This window comes from Hipposideros armiger, unplaced genomic scaffold (assembly GCF_001890085.2).
Source record: "Hipposideros armiger isolate ML-2016 unplaced genomic scaffold, ASM189008v1 scaffold_232, whole genome shotgun sequence".
Lineage (NCBI taxonomy): Eukaryota > Metazoa > Chordata > Mammalia > Chiroptera > Hipposideridae > Hipposideros > Hipposideros armiger.
This window is the reverse complement of record NW_017731582.1, coordinates 137132-148364: the sequence shown is the minus strand read 5'-3', so window position 1 is coordinate 148364 and position 11233 is coordinate 137132. Positions and strand designations below refer to the sequence as shown.

The 11233-nt window shown below is 50.8% G+C and overlaps 1 protein-coding gene across 1 annotated transcript in view; it reads right to left on the bottom strand.

Annotated features, from left to right (window-relative positions):
• The window catches only part of UBR4 (ubiquitin protein ligase E3 component n-recognin 4), a 127554-nt gene that overhangs the window by 27792 nt on the left and 88529 nt on the right, over positions 1 to 11233 (bottom strand). The window contains exons 74-87 of the mRNA XM_019654843.1: positions 10963 to 11202; positions 10401 to 10539; positions 9541 to 9666; positions 9299 to 9427; positions 8176 to 8519; positions 6445 to 6535; positions 6011 to 6095; positions 5724 to 5851; positions 3533 to 3662; positions 3252 to 3409; positions 2436 to 2545; positions 1621 to 1762; positions 1150 to 1231; positions 656 to 829 (exon numbers count right to left, since the gene is read on the bottom strand). Coding sequence (XP_019510388.1) covers positions 656 to 829; positions 1150 to 1231; positions 1621 to 1762; positions 2436 to 2545; positions 3252 to 3409; positions 3533 to 3662; positions 5724 to 5851; positions 6011 to 6095; positions 6445 to 6535; positions 8176 to 8519; positions 9299 to 9427; positions 9541 to 9666; positions 10401 to 10539; positions 10963 to 11202 — 2078 coding nt within the window. The remainder of the gene's footprint in view (positions 1 to 655; positions 830 to 1149; positions 1232 to 1620; positions 1763 to 2435; positions 2546 to 3251; positions 3410 to 3532; positions 3663 to 5723; positions 5852 to 6010; positions 6096 to 6444; positions 6536 to 8175; positions 8520 to 9298; positions 9428 to 9540; positions 9667 to 10400; positions 10540 to 10962; positions 11203 to 11233) is intronic.

Below are 11233 nucleotides of genomic sequence, written 5' to 3'. Positions count from 1 at the left end.
GCACCATAAGCAAGAGCTAAAATAACAAAGAGCAGAATCAGATCAATAAATATTTCAAATTTTATCAGACTCAGAAATATGCTTGATACACTGAAAGATTATAAAAGGGATGGGAAATGTCAGTAAAAAACAAGAGACTATAAAATCGATATGGAACAAGAACACAATGGGTAGATTAAACAGATAACACAGAGTGAAGAAAAGATTAATGAGCTGAATGACAGAACGGAAGAAATTATCCAAATGCAGCATAAAGATAGTGAGATGAACACTCCGAAAAAGAGGTGAAGAGATACGGATGACAGAGTGAGAGTGGAGTTCCACAAGGGCCACGGGAGAAGGGAGCAGAGGCAACTGAGGGGATAATGGCTAAGAATGTTCCAGAACCAATGAATGACCCCACTCAGAGCCCTTAACCTCTTCCTGCTCTATAAGCTCAATATATAAAGTACAAATTGACTGAGTCTGGCTCCAGAATTTCCTATGTCCAAAAGCCAGTCTCCTCTCAAGAGAAGCTTCCTCTCCTCCTTTCCTTGAATGCAGGAAGGCGTGTGCCACCCCTCCCCTGCTCTGCGGAACTCAGAAATCAGAATCATGTCCTGAGACAGACCCAGCAGGGACGCGGGTCCCAGGCTCCGGGCCCTGGCAGTGCTACCTGTGGTCATGTCCTCCAGCATCTCCAGCAGCATGTCCTGCGTCTCATCGATCAGCTTGGTCCTCTGCACCACCAGCTTGCGCAGGCACAGGTATCCGTTCAGCACAGTGCCCACCAAGCGACTTTTAAAGTGCCTTTTGATGGATTCCACCTCGACAAAGGAGGAAAGGAGGCCTGTGGGGACAGGAAACAGTTGCTGCAAGAGCTCTGAATGAGAATATAAGCAAGGCCGGTCAGTGTCTTCAAAAGATCACAAGCAACTCAAAAAGCAGGGAAAGCCATCTTTGGGTTCGGTAGGGGCAGGTGCTCAGTGAAGCAGACTGGTCAACAGGAGCTCAAAACTGGAAACCCGTCGATGAGGAGAAAACAGCAGGGCTTAAATGTGTACTGAGTCTACATGGGAGGGGAGAGCGTCAGCCTCAGCCCCCGAGGAGCTAAGGGCAGTCCCCAAACTCCACCCACGCTGCCCTGAAGGAAGGGCCCGGTGGCTCTACCTGTGAGACTCTTGAGGGCATAGCCCTGCTGCAGGTCCGTACTCAGGGTGGCCTCCTCCAGGGCCAGCAAGCGGGCTATTTCCTAAAGAGGATGATGGACACAGTTAGTGTGACAGCACTGCCAAGGACACTGGTCACCTTCACCACTGGTCCAGGAGCTGGCAGCACCACCCAAAGCCACTCCACAGTCACCACCGTCTGTTTCTAATGATCCCTCAGGCTGAGTCTGCAAAATTCCTTTCCACGAAGCCAAAGACAGTTGCAATGATGTTAAGGGACGGGCTTCAAAATTGGGAAGAGCCTAAATGTCCCCAACAGGTGGCTATATCCTTATGACAGACACAATCAAGTCATAAAAATATTCTCAACCAATATTTCTTCTCGGCAAAAAAGAACACAGCATAGTTTATATCCGAGAAAGAGAATCGTAAAAGGAGCAGGGAAAGGGCTCCCCGGGCTGCGGGCAGGTACCTTGGTGATGAGGTTGCCCACATAGGGCAGGACCCCCCGAGCTGCCAGGTAGACCTTCCAGTGAGCTGAGGTGATGAGCTTCTGGTAGAGGGCCAAGTACTCAGCAGCACACTCGCCAGCTATGCTCAGTTCATCCAGGTAACTGCCATGGGGAGAGACAGGGCGCTGTGAGAGAACCCAAACAGACTGACAGTTCTACAACTTCCTCTTCGCTCCTTCCATCTCGCACGTCTTCCTTGTGCTGTCCTTTGTCCCCGCTTCCTTCTCGGGGGAGGAGGGAGGGCCCCTGAGAAAACCCAAACTTCCCACTTGCAAACTTCCCGCACTTGGGAAGAGCTCAGAGCACACGGCAGGGAGCGCAATACGATAAACAAGGCACGTTTGGAATGAGCATCGGAATATAAACAGTGTTATCTGGGCAGCGAGGCTGTGTTTCTGATGGAACCATTTAGAAGGCAAGTGTAGCAGAGTCTAGTGGCCAGGATGTGGGCATTGGCATCAGACTGCCTGGATTCAGATGCGGCCTTCCAAGGGATTAGTGAATTAACCCCTTGAAGCCCAGGCTGCTGTGAGGGTTAAACGGGGTCATGTATGCCCAGCATTTCTATCAGCTGCTGGTGCTGCTGCTCTGTTACTACTCCTGCTACCACCACTACGGTGCATGCCTTCTTGTTTCTGTGGTCTTCTACATGGAATGAGACGGCTGTAGGACACAGCTGTGCCCACCACTGCCCTGGTCTATGAATCCCCCAGGAAAGCAGCAAAGGCTCTAGGTGAGGTCTGACCATTCTCCCCACGCCGCCCTCACACAGTACCTGGTGAGGAGGTCCAGGACCTGCTGCTTGCGGCTGGGAATGGTGGCTAGCGCTTCCACGATGGTACAGGCTGCCTGCCGCGCGGCCTGTGTCGCCGGAGTGAAGAGCACCTGCAGGGCATGGGAGAGAAGCCCCCAGCTCAGGTGAAAGCCTGTCACACCAGGTCCCCAGCAGGGCAAAGGCACCTGCCATCGACGCAGGACAAGTCCTCCGGACACCTCTCCAGGAAGAGGTTAAAGGCAAAAATCGCCCGCTAACACAAGATCTGACTGTTGCAGGCTGGGAGAGAGGCCGCTAAGGAGCCTTCTACTTCACGGAAATGCTCTCCATCAGGTGATGTGAACGGACCCAAGGTGACTAAGGTGGGCAAAAAGACAAGCAGGTCTTTTCCTTAGCAAAGACTTCTATAATTCTTATTTTTGGGACAAACTGCAGACTAAATACTTAGATTTAGTGTAAGCCAAACATTTATTTTATGTGTCAGTGGACAAATGAATTCTCTAAAATATAATCACTTTAATCCTTTAAGACATGAGCTAGAAAGAAGAGGGAGAGAACAGCAGAAGATACGAAACACGGAGGAGAAGAGGGTGCATGGCCACAGCGGCTTAGTTCCTATCAGGTGGTCAGACAGGAGCGGAGAGCACGCCGAGCCTGGCGAGAGCGCAGAGTGGCGTTCTGCTCTGGCCAGTCCACCATGCTGGTGGCTACAGCCAAGACCCTCTACCTGCTCCATTTGAAAGGAAGCTAGAAAGCAGAGCAGACACAGGGGGTGCTCCGCGCCTGGGGCCGGGGGCCCGGGAGGCAGCCACTCACCTGCCGCAGCCAGTTGTTATGGCCCAGTTTAAGATCCAAGGGGGAGGTCCTCTTGCCCCGACGACTCAGGAACTGCTTCCACCTCCACACGTACTTCTCCGTCAGATAGAGGTGGTGGAGGTCGGATTTGCTGGGGGACTTCCCATTGCCATCTACCCCTGGTGGGCAAAGGGGTGCAGGGAGCGGTAAGAAAAAGAAAGTGACAAAAAAGAGGGGGGCTTTAGGGCTGTCAGGGCAGGGGTAGGAGGGACTGATTTCCCATCTCGAAGAGACAGGCACACCTCTGATAGGAAGACACTTCTTCCAGGCTTCATAGGACGCTTTGGGGTCCCTCTTGAGCCACAGCTGGGCCTGAGCATGGACCTCATTGCAGTATGGCTTAACGGTGGTGAGGGCCTCGACAGGAACATCCTGCAGCGGGGAAAGCGAAACAAGGGGAGAGCCCTTGAGAACACCGAGCCACAGCGCCGACATAATGGCACTGACACCCCAAGGGGACATATGCAAAGGCAAGATCAGAATCAACAATCATATCTTCTGTGCCGAGTATGTGTTCCTGTTACAGTATTCTGATCCAATTTAGCATCTCCACACTGAGCTACGGTCCCTGATTTTCACTGTGCAGAGGATGCAGCTGGACTGTCCTACAGACAATCCTACAGCCACATACACACTCATTCCTATCCCCAGGCTGATATGCAGTTTTCCAAACATAAATTTTCAAGGGGTCACTGAGCAGTCTCCAGAATTGAAAGAGCCATTACTAACCGGTGCTAGCCTGCAGAGCCAAGAGCCCTGGACACTCGAAGTTAGCGGTTCTCAAACGTTTTGGCCTCTGGGCCCCATTACACTTTAAAAAAAATTACTGAGGACTCTAAAGAGCTTTTGTATGTGTGGTTCTATCTACCAGTATTTACTGTAATCAAAATTGAAACTGAAAACTTCTTAAGCTATTTATTCATTTAAAAATAAGAATAAATCCATTACCTATCAACCTAAATAACATTTTTTATATTTTCCAAAACCAAAATAATCTAGAGAAAGGAGCAGCACGTTTTATATTTTTGAAAATAATTGAATGACTGCCTTAGTAAGACAGCAGGATTCTCCTATCTGCTTCTGCGCTCGCGCTATTGTGATAGGTTTGTTCTGGTTATGAAAAACAGCAAGCCCCACGGAGACATACAGATGGAAAACAGAAGAACATTTTAATAGCTTTTCCAATTAATTATGGATATTTTTCTTCGACACTACACCAAAATTCAATACATTATAGATTCTTAAAGGTTGGCTGTAACGTGGGGTCTGAAACTAATTGATAAACTTTTCATGCTCCATTACACTAAAATTCGTCTTTTACTCAAGCATGATTCTGTAACATGCACTGCTCACTTGGAAAATACAGGTTCACTGAGTTATGTCAAGTCCTCTTTAGTCATTTGTCAAGAAAATGTCTGCCAAGTACCCAATTCTGAGTGACCACAATTTGCCTGTCAGTCGTCCTTTCAAACACACATGGGGTTCCGGGGGAAAAGCCGGTGCGTCAGCATCTCAGACAATCGCACAAGTGTGTTTCCTCAAGACAACACTGCACTTCCGTGAGCAGCAAAAGCGCTTTGTGTGTATTTCCCACGCTGTCACACTGAACAGTAAAAAGTTGGTACTCGTGAGTCCAGGTTTACTGAAATGAATTCGTACTGCTTCCTCAGGAAGCTCTCGACTAAAACTTTACTCACTGACTTAACGATGATTTCCTGAGTGGCTACTATGGACTACATATCACGCTATGCACCAGATGTAAAACATATTAGTAAGATAGTCCCTGAACTCAAGGAGCTCGCAGCCAGCCTGGCAGAGAAGTGAATCTTCTAGGGAGCCGCTAACAAGGTGAGGGAGGGCATTCTAGGCAGAGGAGACAGTATACAGCCACAGCTAACATTTATTAAGGACTTAGGCCAGACTCTCTCTGAGTCCTTGATCTTCATTAAGTCATTTAGTCTTCATGACATTTCAAGGTGGAGACTTTATTCCCATTTTTGGATGGAAAAACTGAGGAACCTAAGTTAAATAACTCGCCCAAGGTCAAGGTAGTAAATAGAAGAGCTGGGATTTGAAATCAAGAAGTCGCTTCAGAGCCGAGGATGTTCACTGCTGCACAGTGCTGCATGGGCAAAGGACAGGGTGGGAAAGGCCACCACGCCGCTCTCTGGGAGCTGCCAGCAGCTGGTGTGACAGCAGAAAGCGGGAGTCCTCCATGATTAATCACTGCGTCCTACGCTTTTGTATTCTCGTGTTTATTTTTCTCTTGACTTTCCTCTGAGAAGCTTCCTTCTCAAAAATCCCAACCCCTCTCTGCAGAAGTGAGACAAAGGAAGCGATGGCGTCCCCTCCCCCAGGTCAGGGGAGCTGAGAGTAAGGCTGGGCACAGCGCTGGCAGGGGTGTGGCGGGGGCTCGAGACTCCATGCCAGTACCTTGTTCTTCTTGCTGGTTGGAGCAGGTGGTTTAATGAGCTTCTGCAAGATCCGCAGGCACATGAGGGTGATGTTCTCAACCACCACAGGGGTCTTGATGTTCACAGCCAAAAGGAAAAGGCTGAGCGCTGGGCGGGGGGGAAGGAAGGTAGTGTCACGGTCACGACGCACCCCACGGCTGTTCCAGCCAGGCTGCCCAAGTGGCGTCTCCCCGCTGCCTCTCCCCTCTGTGGCTAGGCCTGCACCTCGAGGCCCCCTTTCCTGTCTCTGAAAAGCTCCCCACTCACCACAGCGTAACCGGAGCTCCCAGCAGCTGTCCTCCTTCGAGATCGAATCTGTCAGCAGCAGCATTTCGTACTGAAGGCTACTTGCCTAGAAGGCCAACAGGAAGAGACGTGAGTAGAGAAGGGTCGGAAGGGTCAATCCCAGGACTGGGCTTAAGTCCGAGCTCTGACCCGGGGACCCAGAACTAAAAGTTCTGGTCCCAGGTGGCACCATCAGAGAGAGAAAGGAGAGATGGAGGCCCCTGTGCTCCGTGAGGCCGATCACCCATCTCTCTTCTCCCTCTGGAGCTGGGTCTGACCTGGGAAGATCATTCTGGGACGTGAGTTCTGCAAGGAAACGTGCTGCTCAGTCATCACAATGGGACTGGCAGGGAGGACGCGAGGGGATGGAGGAGAAAAGTGAGCGAGGACTCAGAGGGGCTGGCTGTGCTGCTCACCAGGTCAGGGTTGGCCCAGTGGCCCTTCAGGGCCGTGGACACTTTGCCAATAATGAGATCGTTCATTTGCTGGGTGGCTTCTGGATTGTCTCTGGGGAAGCAAAGAAACAGAGTCCTGTTACTCACTATTGGTTGTGTCCCTCCTTTTCACTAGAAGGGGCCCCAGAAAAAAGGCAATCAATGTCTAGGGCGACCTGGCCTTCCCAGGGACAAGACTACAAAGCTAGCCCGCAAAACCCTGGCGTGTAAATAAAAGTGCGTGTCACCGCCGCCTTTCCTGGGAGGAGACGCTGACTGAGACAAGGAGCAGCACCAACCAAGGGGAGACTTTCTCCCCGGGGTCCACACCCCAGGCTGCAGAGTCCCCAGATCTAGGCGTTCACACTCAGTCTTGGCCACAGCTTCTTCCTCATCTTCTCCACCTGTCTCTACTTCATTTCCCACAAGGCAGCCACATTTCCCATCCACACCCCTTTGTAAGTATGTCTAGATTAACAATAATAAAAAACATAAACTATACCACATCACTTTCTTGCTTCCTAAGATGTTTTGCATAAAATCCAAAGTCCTGACAATGGCCTACAAGACCCTACAGGCTCGGGCCCCTGGAGGCCCCTCACGGATTCTGCTCCCCTTGGTTTCCCCCACGGCATCCTTCTCTCCAGCTACTCAGGCCTCCTTGCTGCTCCCCCACCACTCCCGGCCCACCCCTGCCTCTCAGCCTTCCACGTGCCCTTTCCTGTGCGTGCAGCCCACACCTCAGAGATCTGCATGGCTTGCCCCTACTTCACACAGCTCTTTGCTCAAGCATCACGCCCTTGGGCCTTCCTGGACCACCTTATTCTATAGAGCAATCCCTCCCACAACCAGGGTCACCATCCCAGCTTCACGTCTCTTCACAATCTAACTTCCTGGCAAATTATTGTGTGATTATGTGCCTACAGCAGCTCTCCCATCTAGAATGTAGGCAGGGACCCTGTTGCATTTACCACTGCATCCTCAGAGTCTAGAACAGTGCCTGGCACTCAGCAGATGCTCAATAACCATTTGTTAAATGAGTAAGTAAATAATACAGCAAGTCATATTTATCAATCACCCAACATGTTCTGGAATTTATGCCACATACTCAGTAAATAATCCACATCCAGCTCTGGGTACTGTCTCTGCACATGCTGAGGACTCAACAAATATGAGTTACTACTCACATGAATGGTTTCATTCCATCCTCACCACAAGCCTTGAAGGTATTTACCATTATCGGTATTTTTGAGATGAGGAAAACTTGGGCCCAAGAAGTGAAGTGATTTGCTCAAGGCACACAGCACCAAGTACCAGATACTGAGCCTGGCTCTTTCTGATCCAGAGTCCAGGCTCTTAATCACCAGCCCCTCTGCTCCACCGTCTTCTTTTGTGTGAGTCTGAGGCTAAGTGCAGTCACTCCCTTCTCCTCCTTCACCAGACCTCAAACACCATTTCCTCAGGAAACCTCGCTGAACCAACAAAGAACAATACAAGCTAAATACACTATTTACAAGAGGCTTCCAATGCTCGCCTAGTTCGCTCATCCTTGCCCTGGGCAGCTTCCCACTTTTCCTCTGTGAGAAGCTAGTTAACCTGTCTCAGCGGGAAGCATAATCCCCTGCACCCTCCATCTAGTGCCCTAGCATCGCTGCTGCCACCAGCCCCTTTGTCAGTAGGAATGAGCAGCCCCGCAATGACGCAGGCTCTGACCGAGTGAGGAGGCACATGAGCTGGCGGACCTCCTCCCGCATGGCTGCGGAGCCTCGGCGAAGATTGTAATCAAAGAGCTCCCGGATAAGGCCCTGGGAGACGAGGATGTGCCTCAGGGCTGGGTTGGAGGCCAGGGCCCGGAGTAGCGTGATACAGTGTTCTGTTACGGCCGAGGCACAGCCATAGCACTTGGTGGAGGACGTGTGGCCACAGCCCAGGACGGATAAGGCGCGGTACTGGCTGGCAGTGAAGGTGGGTTGCACGGCAGTCCGGGACGATTTGGTGGCCGCTTCCCTCTGCTGCAGGTCATATTCCAACAACTCTTTACGTGAAGCAAAGACTTTCTAAGAAAAACAAAAAAAAAGGACAAAAGAGAAAGAAATTATTGATTAAAATAAGGGGGAAGAAGAAGTTGGCTTTGGTTTGAAAAAACTTTATCTCATTTAACCATCCCGATAACCCTACCAGTTAGATACTTTATCCCCATTTTACAGAAGGGGAAACTGAGGCTTAGAGGAATTGGCTTGATCAAGGTCAGTGGCAGAGTTAGCCTCCGATCGCAGGCACATGACCTTCACTCCCATGTAACACTGTCTCATAAAGCACAAAGACAGAGGTCAGAAACCAAGGCCAAGATGGCATACTGGCAATCTGGGGGGCAAAGATACTTGGCTGCTCTCCTGGTCCACAGCCAGGCTCCCATCCCATGGAGATCAATCATGTCTGTAGTATTCTATCCACCGTACGGCCCACCCTGCTTGAAGGGAGTTCCACGCCCTACCCATCTAGCCTGCCAAGATGGAGGGAACAGGATCCTGACACCCGATTTTTTAAAACCAGCAACCCCTCTATAAAAGATGGGCTGTGAATGGTCAAGAGAAACAGATGTACAGTAATCTCCATTATTGTCAGTTCTCTGGAACGAACTCAGCTCTGCCAAGGACCAGAAACTGAAGTAGGACAGACGCTGTGTGCTTTGGGCACTCGTCTGCCTTTCCAGCAGGAGTGCGAAAGGGCAACACCAGTAGATGAACTGCTGGCTGAGGGCAAAACAATGCTGGTTTGAAAACAGTACCCATAACACTTGACAGAACACACTCTGAAGCCACTCCCTTTTCTCTACCTGGATGATTTTGGAGAGTTCGTCAAAAGAATTCTTGCAATCTCCACAGTACTCCTGCGCCAGCTGCAGGATGTATCGATTCACACTGGCTGAAGTGGAGCTGATGCCCCCGGCTGAACCCGAGTCATCCTGCAATCCAAGAGTAAGCTGTCAGCCTTCCACCGTGAGATGGTCTCGCCTAGTGGCAGTCTTCCGATTAGGATCCAGAACCCTCTCCCAAGGCCCCTGCTCGTTTGGATTACCTGCGGCTTCTCGGGAGCGGCCTCATTCACTTTACAGAGCAGGTTCTCCAGCTGCGGCCGATGTCCCATCAGCTGATGATACACGCGGTCAGCTTTGTCCAGAAGTGTATTGATGTTGGAAACAGCCTAGACAGGAAAAGACACGTGTGAAGGCTTTTCAGCATGATGGTTTTCCCTGAGTCATCCGCATTGTTAACCATTTACTGAAACACTCCCTACACGTCAGGTCCTGTGCTCCCTACACTATCTCTGTTCTTCACAATAATCCCATGGGACAGGCATAATGTATGATGCACATAACAACATACACATAAATACACAATGCCGAGAGAAGTCATTTGTGCCAGGCCACATAACAGTAAAATGCACAGCTGGATTGGAACTTTGGTCCTTCGGTCTCCAAAGTTAAAAGATCTTTTGCCTCCCCGTGCTGCTTCTAGTAGCTATCCCAATGGTTCACCCCTTTTCACTCCTCTAATGTGCAGTCCCACTATGCCAAGCTGACTGAGAAGTAGCCCCTGAACAAGTGAATCCTGAGGGAAGACCAACCGCTGCAGTATGAAGCAGTCTGTGGGGAAAAAATGCAGGGAAGTCATCCATCTTTTTTCCTGCCTTTCCACATCTAAAGTCATTTGCCCCTTGAGAGTCGTTTACTGCCAACACTTCTGCAAAATGCTATGCAAACCATGTGTTCCAATCTATCTGACTCCACCATTGGCTCCCGCGCCAATGCCGGGCCCTGAAAACCGTGTTGAGTTAAGGAAGACTTGGGCGAGAAGGAAGCACCCTGCCCTACGCCGGCTATGCCCACAGCACAGGTCACAGCCACGGCTCCGAGTCTAGGATGGAGCTGCCCTCACCTTCTTCCGGTCTTCTTCATTCTCAATGGGATCCACCGCACAGCAAGGCTTGGCGTAGAGCATGAAGTCAAAGCGAGCGTATTTACAGAAGCCACAGGCATTGCAGAGGAAGGGATCCTTTTCGTCGTAATTGATGGATCTGAAGAACCGAAGGGTTTGAGTCAGGAGGGCAGCAGGGGTTTGGTGGGGTGGGGGTGACCCTGGGAGGAGATGGACTGTGCCCCATCTATACTCTGGAGACTACTGCAGAGACTACTGGAGGGACAGTAACAACAGGGGAGGATGACTTAAGCAACCAGGTAACAAGAAGGGAAGACCCACAACTAAACTTAGGAACCTCCCATCCACCACAGGACAGGCAAAGGCGCACGCGCGCACATGCACACGCCACTCTTCATGCGCCCTCCTCCTCCTCTCTCTATCCTTGGACTCCACATTCAACATACCCATAATCCTCTTAATTACTGCCAGGACACCAGGCACTGAAACTACCCACACTGAGACTCATGGGAAAATACCCAGAATGCACATGGCGTGGCCTGGGCGGCAACCCCTCACTCACCTGCATTTGTGACACTGGTAGACATTCTCTCCGCAGTTGCCGCAGACGCCTGGGTTGGCGGGGACTGAGGCGCTGCAGCGTGGGCACTGCAGGGTCTCTGTGGAGGCCTGATAGTTCTCATAGAAGTCCGCGAACTCAATCATCAAGTTGGAGGCCACAATGGGCAGCGGCAGGTCAATCTTCACCTCTGTCTGCCCAGGGGTCAGCTGGACCTTCTTGGCTTTGTGCCACCGGGCCGGCCTAGGAGAGACCATGTCAGAGAGAGGGACCG